The sequence below is a fragment of the Marmota marmota genome, unplaced genomic scaffold (genome assembly GCF_001458135.2).
Source record: "Marmota marmota marmota unplaced genomic scaffold, marMar, whole genome shotgun sequence".
Lineage (NCBI taxonomy): Eukaryota > Metazoa > Chordata > Mammalia > Rodentia > Sciuridae > Marmota > Marmota marmota.
Window position 1 is genome coordinate 7,534,315 of NW_025999962.1, and position 15,643 is coordinate 7,549,957.

Sequence of the window (15,643 nt, forward strand, 5' to 3'; positions counted from 1 at the left end):
TTATTCCCAATTCTGAAATCCAAAAAAAAATTGAAAACAGATTCCCCCTTCTGATTCACTTGAAGTAAAATCTGAACTGAAGTGAGACCATTTATAGTCCTTATTCCAAATATTTAGCATGTTTTTGTTGCAGATATGTTGATTCATTTCACTCTTGAAAGCAGCCCCACACCTTACTGTGGGTATCATGTAACATATGGTATAGGCACTGAACTACTGTTAAAAGAAATTGAATTCCACTAATTTAATGTCACCTGTCAAATAATTTCCTGTTATGATTTAGGTAAAGTGGGGAAAAGGAAACAGCACTGTGTAAGTGGACAGATCTAAAAAGAAAACCAAGAGACCTTTTCTACCATATTATTTGTTTGCTTTAGAATTATTTAGGGGAGAAAACTCCTTAACCAAACAGTAAGACTTTTGAGCATAGGGATCATGTTTTATGTTATTCCACAAAGCTGGATAAATGATAGGTTCTCAAGAAATATTTATTGATTTGAAAATACTTGCCCCAAATTTTAGAATTTTACTTGACAATTGCAAGAGATAGATTTTATTTTTAATATATCATGTTTAAAATTTAAAGCTATTGCATGTTTATCCAAAAGCAGAATCATTCAATCATTTGTTCATTCAGTCATCACACATTTCTTGAGTACCTTCTGTTGCTAGGTGTCTGGTAGATCTAGGATTAAAGGAGTAAATAAGTAGGTCAAGGTCCCTGCTCTCAAGAAGCTTCTAGTCTGGTAGTGAAGAAAGGCAACTAACAGCAATAACAAATAGGTTAGTACAAATCATTCTAACTGGTATGAAGGAAATTAACCTGCTGCTGTAGAGAATGTGATAGGGTGACCTAAGTTAGTGAGGTCAGTGAAGGCTTCTCAGAGAAGATGACACAAATTTGTGACATGAAAGTCCTTCTTCCCACTATTTCTCAACATTATAATGATGTGAATAGCCAGACAACTGAGAATCAAATATGGAAATTTGCCTTCTTGACACTAATTCTGATTCAGATGTCATAACTTTACAATCATGTGATGCTTAATGATATGGATACTTTCTGGGAAATAACACCATTAAGTGATTTTTGTCATTGCATAGATATCATAGAATCTAAGTGGTTATAATGTCACTAGGCAAGTTAATCTTGTGGGACCATGGTTATATATGCAGTTCATCATTAACTGAAACATTATACAGCCTATGACTAATTATAATCTCAAGGTTATTTGATGATGTGAGTAAATAGCATTTGTCTAGTCACGTGTCTAAAACATAATAAACTGACATAATTTACAACTAATACCAATTGATTGAAATTCATATTAGTCTGAAAAAACTAGTAGTTTGATGGTATCTTTCATATTTTATTTTAATGTCACTGCACATAAGTAAGTGATATTAGTTAATTAATTATTTTTTTAAGAGAGAGAGAATTTTTTAATATTTTTTAGTTTTCGGCAGACACAACATCTTTGTTTGTATGTGGTGCTGAGGATCGAACCCGGGTCACACGCATGGTAGGCGAGTGTGCTACTGCTTGAGCCACATCCCCAGCCCCGATATTAATTTACCTATCCAGACTTTTTCTTTGTCGTTTTTCTAATAATTGGGAGAATATTTGATTATGGTATGTTGTCACATATGTCTGTTTCAAACTTCTATTTTGGATTCTGAGCCTATTATTTTGCAATTTTTCTGGGGCAGAAAATTTATTTAAAAAAGCACTTCAGGGGGGATGGTGGAGGATGGGAAAGGCAGCGGAGCACAACAGACACTAGTATGGCAATATGTAAATCAATGGATGTGTAACTGATGTGATTCTGCAATCTGTGTATGGGGTGAAGGTGGGAGTTCATAACCCACTTGAATCAAAGTGTGGAATATGATATGTCAAGAAATTTGTAATGTTTTGAACAACCAACAATAAAAAATTAAAAAAAAAAAAGCACTTCAAAGAACTTAATACAGATTAGAGAATATAAGAAAACCTAAAAATTAAGATTGTTCCAAAATGAAGATAGGAAGCTATAAAAAATATTTTACAGCTGTTGTTCAATTCAGCATTCTAACAGTTTCTTTTTAATAGACTTGTAAAGAAACAGATCAATATTTGTTTCTCTAAGCCAATGTCATAGTGAATCTCTGCCTTGAGTGAGTTTGGTAGAGGGTAAAAAGGAACAGTAGAAATTGAAAATTTTAATAGCTTATTTTTATTTGTTTATTTTTGGTACTTGGGATTGAACCCAGGGGCACTTTATCATTGAGTTACATCCCCAGTCCTTTTTATTTTGGGACACGTTCTCAGTAAATTGCCAGTGCTGGCCTTGAACTTGTGATCCTCCTGCCTCAGCCTCCCATGTTGCTGGTATTTTAGGTATATGCTACTGTGTCCTGCTTTAATAGCTTATTGAAGCATTATAAATCAGTTTTTACTGCATGGGGGAGTCCAATAAACATGCCTATTTTTGAAGTGCAAATGAGAAAATCATGAAGTTATAGAAATGCTTTTGTGTTTTTCTTCCTAGGGTTGATGGTAGTTTTTCTGAGAAGTCATAAGTAAATCAATAACCTTTTCTGTCTTGCTTACTTGAGGTTATGTTGCATTTTTACATCTTTATGTCTTTAAAAAAGAAATGATAGTTCATTTAGGATGCTTCTGAAAATTTATGCCTGCCTTCAATACACAGAAATTAATCAGGCCTGAGCTAGTAACTGCAAAGGTAAAGGAGGAAATAAAACTAAAAATAACATTCGTTATGGATTTTAGCATTTTTTTCTTTTGTATGTTGGTAGTTTCTCAAATAAAATAGGATTATAGATTTTGCCGTGGGTTTGTTCACTCATCAGGACTTGAAATCAGTTTGGCACACTATCTTGGAAGCCGTAAGTGGTAAATCACTGGAGAAATTGCAAACTGACTGACTCACCTTAATGCAGAGTAATGGAAGAGGAAAGGGAATGATTTCATGTAAATTGTGAATTGATAATTCACGAGAATCATGTAAAGTTTTGGGGCTGCACACACCATTTTAAGTTTTTGTTTTGTTTTGAGTCAGGATCTTGCTATGTTGCCCAGGTTGGGCTCAAACTCATAATCCTCCTGCCCCAGCCTCCCAAGTAGCTGGGACCCTTTTAAGTTTTAATGTGTTTTTTGCATCAACCTACATGAGTTTCTCTTTGTATGCACTTATTTGCGATCTGTTAGATACATGCTGATTACTCCAGGCTTTAAGAAAATCTTTACATTATTTTAATCTCACTGTTGACACTGTTTAATTCTAAACCCATACTTTTTTCTAAAGGTGAATAAAGATCAACTTAACCTTTTACTCTAATTTACTAGCTTATCTGGACAAAAACATTGGTTTTAGGGTACTGTGAATTGGCTGTGTAGTCCACAGAGATACAAGTATTTGTCTTAGTAGTTGATTCTCCTTTCTTTCAGATTAACAAGAAAACAGGCCATATTTAGATCAGATTGTGATGACTTACAGTTCTGAAAAGAACATAGTTATAGCACCACTAGGAGATTCTTAGTTTTCACCATCATTTTAATTGCTTTCAGGACATAATATTTTTATACATGGCAATATATGCTAAGCAAGAGATGTCAGAGAGCAAATTCCATTTCTTACACTAATTTGTCTACTACTCATGTAATGCTTTATAATAATTATATTTCTGGATAAAGAGGTTCAATGATATTTTCCACAAGAACTTTTAGGAGTAGAAAGACCACCTTTATTTCTTTAAATAATATAGGCCAATCTCTTATGAAGGATATTCCTGTACCTATCTTGGGAACATTAATGTGGTATACCCTCTATTGTGATTGATGTAAAGTGAGCAGACTGATTTAGAAACAACCTAGATTTTTCAGATTGACCTGGTCTTCCGTAGAATATTTTAAAGAATATTTAACTTACATATTTTTTTTTGCTTTTTTGTAGGAAATTGATACTTTATCAACATGGAGATTAATCATTTGTATTTGGGAGCAGCAGAACTACTTGTCAAGAGTTTTATAAACCAGTAACACAAATTCCTGTTCCATTGCTCTCACCCCCACTTTTCACCTTCAAACTTGTCCTACCTATGGCATTCAGGAGGCAAATGAAAAACTTCATGAAAAATTACTCAGATGCTGAAATAAAAGTCAGGGAAGCAACTTCTAATGACCCTTGGGGTCCCTCTAGTTCTCTGATGTTGGATATCAGTGATTTGACTTTCAACACAATTTCTCTCTCGGAGATTATGAATATGCTATGGCAGAGACTCAGTGACCATGGGAAGAACTGGCGTCATGTGTATAAATCCCTTACCCTAATGGATTATCTCATCAAGAATGGATCAAAGAAAGTTATTCATCATTGCAGAGAGGGGTTCTGTAATCTTCATATGCTAAAAGACTTTCAACACATAGATGAAGCTGGAAAAGATCAAGGTAACAGTTAAAGAAGTTATACAGTGTTACAGTAAAGATAGGAGTTTGGGAGGGATCATTTTAAAACAGGAACTGGGAAAAAGTTCTTTTTTGTTTTAATTTAAAGAAAATTTTTTTTTGTGGTACTGGGAATTGTACCCAGAGGTGCTTTACCATTGAACTCTATTCCCAGCCCTTTTTGAGACACGATCTTGTTAAATTATCCAGGCTGGCTTTGAACTTGCAATCCTTCTGCCTTAGCCTCCTGAGAAGCTGGAATTGTAGGTATTTGCTATATGCCTGGCATTCATTCATTCATTCATTCATTTATTATTTGTTTGTTTGTTTCAATATTGTGGATTGACTGCAGGGGCATTCTACCACTGAGCTCCATCATCTCTATCCCTTTTTATTTTGAGAAAGGTCTCATTAAATTGCCCTGGCTGACCTTGAACTTGCATTCTTTCTGCCTCAGCCTCCCAAGTCTCTGGGATTACAGGTGAGTGCCACTGCACCTTGCGGAAAAGTTGTTCTTAAATGTACCATCTACTTTTTCTCTAGTTAATGGTTCTAATTTGATTCTTAAAGTGCCTTAGAGAATAACAAATTTTTTTCAAAAAGATGTGTAAAATCGATACACTTAGGTTTCTGATAAAATGCTACCTCACAGAAAATGAATAAAACAGGAGGCATGGCAATTTGGTATTAATAATGTCACTGTAATTCATAATTATAATTAGATGGAATTTAGTCATAAATTAGAAATGTTTCCAAAGATGCTGGAATCTACAAAATTCATCTAGATGGAGGTATTTATATGAATACAGAAATTTAGGTCATAAAATAATTCTTTTGTGGGTGGAAGAGGAGGTGAAATAGGGAAGGATGTATAGAATATTCAGATGATTCAGTAGTGTCTGATATTGTACTATGGCAGAAGAATCAGCATTTCCTCTCCATTTAATGTAAAATTATAATTTGTGTTTAAAATGAATAATCTTATGAATCATGAGAAGATAAAATGTAGTGCAGTCTATGTTAAGTGTGCATTTAAAAATAGATCTTTTTTTAAAGGGCAGTTTGAAAAATTATGTTCTGGAAAAATTATGCAGAAAGTACAGTTTCTACATACCCCTCCCCCCCACCAATGATTTCTCTTACTAGTAACATCTTGCAATAATGTGTTACATTTTTTACAATTGATAAGCCAGTATTGATGTTATTAACTAAAGTTCATATTTAAAAAATATTTTTAGTTGTAGATGGACACAATACCTTTATTTTATTTTTATATTTGTATGTTGTGCTGAGGATCGAACCCAGTGGTTCACACATGCTAGGCAAGCCCTCTACAACTGAGGGGGCTACAACTCCAGCCCCTAAAGTTCATATTTTATGTGAGAGTTCACTCTCTTTGTTATACAGTTCTACATGCTTTGAAAAATGCCTGATGTCCTGTGTCCCACCATTCAGTATCATACAGAATAGTTTTACTGACCTGAAAATGCTCTGTGATTCACTCATTCATGACCTCCTGAGCCCCAGGAAACCACTGGTCTTTATGCTTTTGCCTTTTCCAGAACCATAAAGTTAGAATCAAAGTGTGTAGCATTTTCAGACTTATTTCTTTCACTTAGCAATATGCACTTGATTTCTCTGTCTTTTCATAGCTGGAGATCTCATTTCTTTTTATTCTTCCTTCTTTTTATAAGAACAGCTTTATTGAGACACAATTCATATACCATACAGATCACCCATTTAATGTGTACATTGTATGGTTCTTGGTATATTACATTATTTTAAAATATCATGATAAAAGATACATAATGTAAAGTTTGCCTTTTTAAGTGTGCAGTTTGGTGGCATTAAGTATATTCACAGTGTTATGCAACCATCACACTTTTTCCAAAACTTCTTATAGCCTTAAACAGAAACTCTGTAACCTTTAAGCAATAACTCTCCAATCCCATTCTACCAAGCCCCTAATTTACTTTCTGTCCCTAAATTTGCCTCTAGGTACCTCATACAACTAGAATTATACAGTATTTGTTCGTTTTCATATGGTTTATTTCACTTACCAAAATGTCCTCAAAGCTCATTGATGTTGAGGTTGTAACGGAACTTTATTCCTTTTGTGGTTGGATAATATTCTATTGTATATATGTGCCACATTTTAAAACCATGTTCATCTATCGACAAACTCTTGGGTTGTTTCTACTTTTTAGCTATTGTGAATAGTGCCTCAGTGAACACTGGAGTTCAGGTGTAAAAGTTCAAGTCCCTGCATTCAGTTCTTTTGGGTATATAGTTTAGTAGTGAAATTGCTGGATCATGTGTAATTCAGTGTTTAGCTTTTTGAGGAACAGCTCTCTTTCTATAGTGGCTGCATTATTTAACATTCCTATCAATAACATAAGAGGGCTCCAGTTTTTCTATATCCTTGTAAACACTTATCCATTTAAAAATTATCATTCTAGTTATTCTGTTGGGTGTGAAATATTTCACTGTGGTTTTGATTTAAATTTCCTTAAAGAATAATGATGTTGGGGATATTTTCATATCCTTGCTGGCAGTTTGTATGTTGTCTTTGGAAATGTCTATTCAAATCTTTTGCTTTTTTTAAACAGGTTGTTCTTTTATTAGAGTCTTGAAATTTCTTTATATATTCTAGATACAATATTGTTATCAGGTAATTCCCAAGTATATTCTGCCATTCTGTAGGTTGGGTTTTTTGTTTGTTTGTTTGTTTTTCACTTTCTTAATATGTCCTCTTGCACAAAAGTTTTAAATTTCAACGATGTCCAATTTTTCTTTGGTTGCTTCTACCTTAGGTATCATCAATAAGAAACCATTGTCAAGTCCAGGGTTATGGAGAGTTACACCTATATTTTCTTTAAGAGTTCTATAGTTTTAACTCTTTCATTTAGTTCTTTAATTCCTTTTCAATTAATTTTTTGGATGATATGAGGTAGAGAGCCAATTTTATTCTTTTGCATGTATTGGTATAACTATTTAGTTATATTGGCATCCTTGCGAAAAATAGCCAGTCATAGATGTTGGGGTTTGTTTCCATACCTTTAAATTGTTTCACTGATCTGTATGTCAGTTCTTATGCCAGTACTTCACTGTTGTAATTACTGTAGCTTTTTTAAGTTTTGAAATCAAGAATAGGAGTCCTTTAACTTTCTTCTTTTTCAATATTGTTTTGTTTATTCTGAGTCCTTTGCATTACCTTATGAAGTTTAGCATCAGCCCATTAGTTTCTCTTGAAAAAAATCAAAAGACAGCTGGAATTTTGATTGGGATTTCATTGGATCTTCTTCTGTAGATCCAATTTGGGAGATGTAGCCATCTTAATACGAATTTCTCTAATCCATGAACACAGTATGTCTTTTATTTAGGTCTTCTTTTATTTCTTTAAATAGTGCTGTGTAGTTTTCAGTGTATGAATCTTATCCTTTCTTTTTGTTATTTCTAAGTATTTGATTCTTTTTGATGCTATTATAAATGGAAGTATTTTCCTAGTTTCAGTTTTAGATTGTTCATTGCTAGTATATAGAAGTATGCTGATCTGCCAACCTGCCAACCTTTTTTTTTAGCTGTAGATGGACACACAGTACCTTTATTTTTAATTTTTTTTTTTTAATGTGGTGCTAGGGATCAAATCCAGTGCCTCATGTGTGCTAGTCAAGTGTTTCTACTGCTGAGTCACAACTCCAGCCTATGATCTATCAACTTTTGTAGGTTGATCTTGTATCCTGTTTGCTGAACTAGTTTGTTAGTTTAATAGGTTTTTTCTTTTTTTTTTGGTAGATTCCTTAGGATTTACTATATACAAAATCATGTGATGTACAACAGACTTTTACTTCTTCCTTTCCAAACTGGATGCCTCCTATTTCTTTTTCTTGCCTAATTGTCTTGACTAAGAATGGTGTGATAGTAGACATTCCTGACTTGTTCCTGCTTTTAGGAAGAAAGCTTGCAGTTATTAAATATAATGTTAGCTGTAGGTTTATTATAAATGTTCTTTATCGGGTTGAGGAAGTTTTCTTCTATTCTTGGTTGAGTTTTTTTTTTTTTTTTTTAATCATGAAAGCATGTTCACTTTTGTCAAATGCTTCTTCTGCATCTATTGAGATGATCATGTTTTTAAAAAATTCCCTTAATTCTATGAATATGGCATATCACATTGATTCATTTTGCATGTAAACCAACCTTGCATTCCTAGCATAAATCACAGTTGGTCATATGTATATTCTATTTTTAATTGTTTATTTTAGGTCATGTTTGAGGCCTAATGATGAAATAGGAAAAATCTTCAAGAGTTTTGATCGTGTATATTGTTTCATCCTGAAAAAGGCATCAACTTTCATGAGGATTAAATTTATTTTAAAAAATTAAAGTAAACTAAAATTTTGCATGCCTAGGAATAGGTTGAAAAGACCCATTCTCTTTGTAATGTATAGAGTAGCTATTTTATCACTGTACTAAGAGCTCTGATGTTTTTTATAGAGTAGAAGAGAAGCTAGCCCCTGCTCTAAAGAGCTTATGAGCTGTTTTGAGAGATAAAATAGATAAACTTATAATACAAAGACAAATGTATTTATGCATTTATACCTTTTATGTGTACAGAGTATGGTATAATTGGATATGTTTAAATCCAAATAAAGGTCTTTCAGATTCTGTAACATTTGAGCTTAGGACCAAAAAAATAGTAAGCTGAAATACAGTACACTCCCGACGATTGGTTAGTACCAAGACAGAAAGAAAAATGTCAACAGAAGCATAGTATGTTTTTTTGTTGATTATGCAATAGACTTTACATTCTGATCTGTGGATTTGTCTATAGTGTTTAACTGATACCTCACTGTCTTGACTATTGTAACTATGTTATGTCTTGAAGTTGAATAGTGTCAGTCTTCTAACTTTGTTCTTCTTCAGTTTTATATTGGCTATTCTGTGTCCTTTGCCTTTCCATATAAGCTTTAGAATCATTGTCCATGTGCACAAAATAATTGCTGGAATTTTGACTGGAAATGCATTGAATCTATAAAGCAAGTTGGGAAGACATTTTGATTATATTGAGTTCTATATGAACATAGAATCTCTTCATTTGTTTAGTTTTTCTTTGATTTCCATTGGTGGTGATATACTTTCTTTTATTTTTTTTTTCCTTTTTTGTGTAGCTCTATGTTGATGACTGCATTTTTTAAGAAGTAGTGACTTATTCCAATCTACAGACTGGTTTTGTTTGGTCGGGCTATCTGATGTGGTCCAAGGGCAGGCTTGCTGCTGGAATTTTTGGGTAGGTTGGCCTGGTATGTGGGTTAGCAGGTGGGCAAGTCTGGAAACTGGATCCTCAGGTTTGGACCTGTCTCTCTCCTAAGCTCTTGTGAATGTATTTTTGTGTGTGGATAATTGTTTGACTTGTTTTGTGGGGGGATAGCACTGGAAAGTCCTGTTCCACCATCTTGCTGACATCCATCTCTTAGATCTTTCATTTTATTCAGCAAAAATTTTGTACTTTTTTTCAGATAGGCTGTACATATTGTTGGGTTTATACCTAAGTTATTCATTTTTTGAATGTTAATGTTACTGCTATTGTGTTTTTAATTTCAAATTCCAGATATTCATTGCTGGCATATAGGAAAGTGATTGACTTTTCTTTGGTTTTAATCTCTGTGCTACAACCCTGCTATATTCATTTTTTTGCTCCAGGATTTTTTAGTTGTTGTTTTTGATTCTTTTGAATTTTCTATATAGATAGTCTTGTCCTCTCTATCTCCTGATATTGTCATGTGACTTTCCTTCTTTTGTTGATTTGATGGGTAACATCTATTGAACTAGGCTTGCATATCTGGAGTAAATCCTATTCGGTGATGGTATATAATTCTTTTTATGTATTTTGGGGTTTGGTTTGCTAATATTTTTGTTGAGGATTTTCTTTTTATTCATGAGAGAGATTGGTGTATAGTTTTCTTTTAGTGTTTTTGTAGTAGGGTGATACTGGTTTCATAAGAATGAGTTAGGAAATATTCTATCTTCTGAAAGATTGAAGAGAATTCTAAATTTCATCCTTAAATGTTTGGTAGCATTCACCAGTAAATCCATCTGAACTAAGTGCTTTCTGTTTTAGGAGGTAATTAATTATTGATTCTAATTCTTTAATAAGTGTAGACCTATTCATATCATCTTATTTCTTTTTGTGTGAGTTTTAACTCATAGTATTTTTTAAGTAATTGGTCCATTTCATCTAGGTTATCAAATTTATGAGCACAGTGTTATTCATATTATTCCTTTATTGGGCATTTAATTGTTCTTTAATGCTCTATATTGTTGTCTCCCCTTTCATTTCTTTTTTTTCCCCTTTCATTTCTTATATTAGAAATTAGTATCTTCTTTCTTTCTTAGCCTGACTTACTGCTTTTATTGTTTTCTCAAATGAACCAACTTTTGGTTTCATTGATTTTTCTCTTTGGGTTTCCTGTTTTCAGTGTCACTGATTTCTGCTCTAATTTTTTAACTTGTTTTTTTTAAATGCATTAATTAGTGCATTATGATTATTCATAACAGTAGGGTTTATTTTGACATGATTTATTATTTATTTTCTAATGCTTGCTTTCGTTTAAATTAGTCCTTTTTCTAGTTTCCTAAGGTAGAAGTTTAGATGATTCATTTTATATTTTTATCTTTTCTAACGTGTATTCACATGCTGTAAACTTTCTTCCCAGCACTGCTTTTGCTACATTCCACAATTGATAAATTGTCTTTATTTTCATTTCAAAGTATTTTAAAATTTGTCTTGAGATTTTTTAAAACTCATGTATCATTTAGAAATGTGTTGCTTAATCTCCAAATATTTTTGGATTTTTAAATTATCTTTCTGTTATTGATATCTAGTTTAATTCTATTGTGGTCTGAAAGCAGACATTGTATTTTCTATTCTTTGTTAAGGCATTTTTTTATGACTCAGAATGTGGTCTATCAGGGTGAATGCTCCACTTAAGTTTGAGAAGGATGTGTAATCTACTATTAAATGAAGTAGTCTATAAGTACCTGTATATCCAGTTGATTGATGATGAGTCCAACTATGTCTTCACTGATTTTTCTGCCTTTTGGATTTGTGCATTTCTGATAGAGGGGTATTGAAGTCTCCAACTATAATAGTGTATTCATCTGTTTCTCTTTTCGTTTTCATCAGTTTTTGCCTTGTGGATTTTGATATTCTCTTGTTAGGTACATTAAGGATTGCTATGTCTTCTTGGAGAATTGCCCACTTGATTATTATTTAATGCTTCTCTTTGTTCCTGATAACTTTCCTTGGTCTGATGTCTATTGTGTCTAAAATTAATGTAACTATTCCTACTTTGTTTTGATTAGTTTTCATGTGGTATAACTTTCTGTATCCATTTACTTTTAATCTGTGTGTATCTTTATATTAAAATGGGTTTCCTTTTTTTAACTTATTTAATTAATTGATTATTATTTATTTATTTTTGTAGTGCTGAGGATCAAACGCAGAGCTTCACACGTGCAAATGCTCTACCTGTATGTGGTACCCCTAGCCCCTTATGTTTGTTTTCAATGAATGTGGGTACTTTATTGTAATTCTTTTTAAATTTTTTTTATTTTGATTTGTTATATATGCCAGCAGGATGCATTACAATTCATATTACACAGGTAGAGCACAATTTTTCAAATCTTAAAATGGGTTTCTTATAGACATGATATAGTTGGGTCTCATTTCTTGATCCACTGGGACCATCTAGACACAGCCAGCAAATCTGGACCAGTTTCTTTTATCATAGGGTAGCACCCAGCAATTTTAGCTCAGCCTCATGAGAATGGGTAACACATTACCACAGACGGTTCAGGCTCCATTGATATTCCTGAATCTTACTGACATTCTAAGGTAGTATAACATTCTCTCTAGTATAGTCACAATGTCTATGAACCTCTGTTATGGCCCATTTATGACCATGTTTTTATTTCTTTGTGTTATGGTTTGGATATGAGGTGTTCCCCAAAAGCTCATGTGTGAAACAATGCAGAAATGTTCAGAAGTGAAATGATTATACATATATAGAGTGTTAAAGCTATAACATAATCAGTGGATTGATCTATTTGATGGATTGATAATTTGAATGGATTAATGAGGTGGTAACTGTAGGCAGGTAGGGTGTCATTGTAGGAAGTAGGTCACAAGGTACATGCCCTTGGGGATTATATTATCCCTGGCTCCTTACATTTAAGCTCTTTCTGCTTTCCTGGATGTCAGTAACTGAACAGCTTTCTTCTGTCACTCCCTTCTGCCATGACATTCTGCCTCACCTTTGGCCTAGAGCTATGGAGTTGGCTGACCATGGACTGAACCTCTGAAACTGTGAGCCAAAATAAACTTAATTCTGTACATTGTTTTTGTCAGGTCTTTTGGTCACAGTGATGAAAAGCTGACTAATATACTTTACAAAATGGAATTTCTCGGGGCAAGAATAGTGTCCCTAGTACTTGGTTTTGTCTGGTATCAATTTGATTAATGGATGATTAATTCCTTGATATTTTTATACCTTTAGCAAATTTATAGCAATTGACTTTTTTAGAAAGATAAAAATATAAATTTATAATTGACTAATAAAATTTCCATCTCTTTGCTAGTTTAAAAACTTTAATGTTAATAGTACCTACTGATATGTAATTTACATATGATGAATTTTGATAAGTGTAACCATCACCATATCAAGATAAAGAATATTTCCAATCATGCTGTTAAGTTTTTTATTACCCTCTCCTGTCAATCCTCCACTCTTTCCAGAGGCAACTGCTTTTCTGATTTCTTTAACCATATAGATTAGTTTACATTTGTTTTTGAAATTTATGTAAATGGAAGCATGCAGTATGCATTCTTTAGTTTCTGGCTTCTTTCTTTCAAATACTGTTTTTGAGATTCATCCGAAGCATTTCTTAAATGGTTTTACCATTTTACACTCCTGCCATCAGGTTATGAGAATTTGTTTTTCACATCTTTGCCAACATTTGGTAATGTTATTTTTTTTTAAATTTAGCCATTTTGATGGAGATATGATGTTTCCATTTGGTCTTAATTTGAATTTCCTTGAATGATTGTTGAGCCTCTTTTCATATGATTTTTGACTATATGGCTTGTCAAGTATTTTGCCTATTTTTTCTTTTTATTTCTTGCCACTTTATTATTGATTTGTGGGAAGTCTTTATTCATTCTGCAGATGAATTTTGTCAGATAGATGGGTTATTAGTGTTTTATCCAAGTCTGCAGATTGTCTTTTTAGTTGTTTATTGTGGTCTTTTTTATGATGTTTGTAATTTTGGATGTGAAGGTTATTTGGCTGCAATCTGTTGTTACCCCATTGATTGCCAGGATTTATTCAACTCATCTGCTGACAAGGTGGGTGTCTCCTTCTTCCTCATCTTTTCCTGTGTGTTCCTCCTGTTCAACCAAGATGGGTGCTTTGGTTGAAGAGGATGACTTTCTCTAGAAGAGGAGAACTGATTTCAGTTGACTGAAATTCCCTTATTAGAACTCCATACAGGCTTTGCAAGGTCCATTGTAGGAGGATAAAAGATTAAAAATAGTTTGTAGTTTTGATGCAGTCTAATTTATTTCTTCTTTTATTGTTAATGCCTTTTGTGCCTATCCAAAGGAAGATATTTTTCTGTTTTCTTCTAGGAATTGTTTGGTTTTTGATTTATCTAGAATTAAGTTTTTGTGAATATTGTAATATAGAAATAGAGTTCATTTTTTCCATATGGTATCCAGTTGTTTGAGCATTATTAGATTTTAATAAAAGAGTATTGTCATTTATAAGATCTCATTGGATCCTTAAAACAATCTTAGGAAAAAGAAGGGTATAGTATTTTCCCTTATCTGTGGTTTCACTTTCCATAATTTTAGTTAACCTCTGGTCAACTTTGAAAATACTGGGTAGAAAATTTCAGAAATAAATAATTTGTAAAATTTTAAATAACTTTTATTGCAGTATATTGTTATGCTTATCCTGTTTTTATTATTAGTGCTGTTAATGTCTTACTGTGCCTCATTTATAAATTACATTACTTATTAGCTACTGCTGTTAATATTTTACTAATTTATGAATTTAATTTAATCGGTAACATATAGGATTAAACATAGCACTATAGAATTGGTACTATCCATGGTTTCAGCACTTGGGGTGTTGGAACATATCCCCTTCGTCTAAGGGTGTCTGCCAAATTATATAGGAGGAGGCAGAGCTCAGGGAGATTAAGTTATTTAGGTAAGGTTACACTATTCCATAATGACTGAACACAATTAGAAAAATATCCTGATACTATTTAGTTGTATTCTATTATTATACTAAACAGCCTCTTGTAATTGAGTCTTAAAAATATCCTAACAAAGTTTCATTGAACTACTAGAATGAACTTAATTAAAATTGTCTGAAAAATACCCAATGAAATGTGAAAGCTTTTTCATACCCTCAATTATTTATCTACACAAATATGGAATTCTCTTAAAACTAATTCAAGTTCTAGGAAACATGTGCATTATAGGTTTATGTCCTGTTTTAGTCTTAATTAGATAAGTCATGAAATTGCAGTTAATTTCACTTAAATAGGCCATTTTATTTATATATATGCACATATATAATTAATGTGGGGACACATTTTAAAAAGATAAATTTGCAATGATATTAAAAGTTATATTAGGGCTGGGGCTGTAGCTCAGTGGCAGAGTATTTGCCTAGCACATGTGAGGCACTGGGTTCAAGCCTCAGCACCGCATAATAAAAATAAATAAAATAAAGGCATTCTGTCCATATACAACTACAAAAAATAAAAATTAAAAAAAAGTTATGTTTTACTAGAAGTAGCATGCATTGGCAACATTACTGCCATTTTGGCTTTCAGTGTCATCGCCAGTCACCTGATTTAGAAAATTAGGTACTTTGTATTTGTATTCATGACTGGTTTATTTATATGCTGCTTGTCTTTTGTGGCCTCCAAAACTCAGAGATTGGCCCATATCAATCATGTTTCTATTTATTCACTTAATGAATATCTTGGACTAATAGCTAAGCCTTTTAAAGCCGTTGTTAAGAGCTACAAATTAAATGGTAAAAGGCAAATACTATGGAATGCATAATATTTATTTATATTCATATTAGGTTAAAACTATTAAAATCTATTGGGAAATTGAGT

General features: G+C 32.7%; 1 protein-coding gene across 1 annotated transcript in view; it reads left to right on the plus strand.

Moving 5' to 3' along the window:
- Window positions 1-4,101: 4,101 nt before the first annotated feature.
- Enthd1 (ENTH domain containing 1) overlaps window positions 4,102-15,643 on the plus strand; it is a 120,607-nt gene continuing 109,065 nt past the window's right edge. The window contains exon 1 of the mRNA XM_015501775.2: window positions 4,102-4,450. Coding sequence (XP_015357261.1) covers window positions 4,102-4,450 — 349 coding nt within the window. The remainder of the gene's footprint in view (window positions 4,451-15,643) is intronic.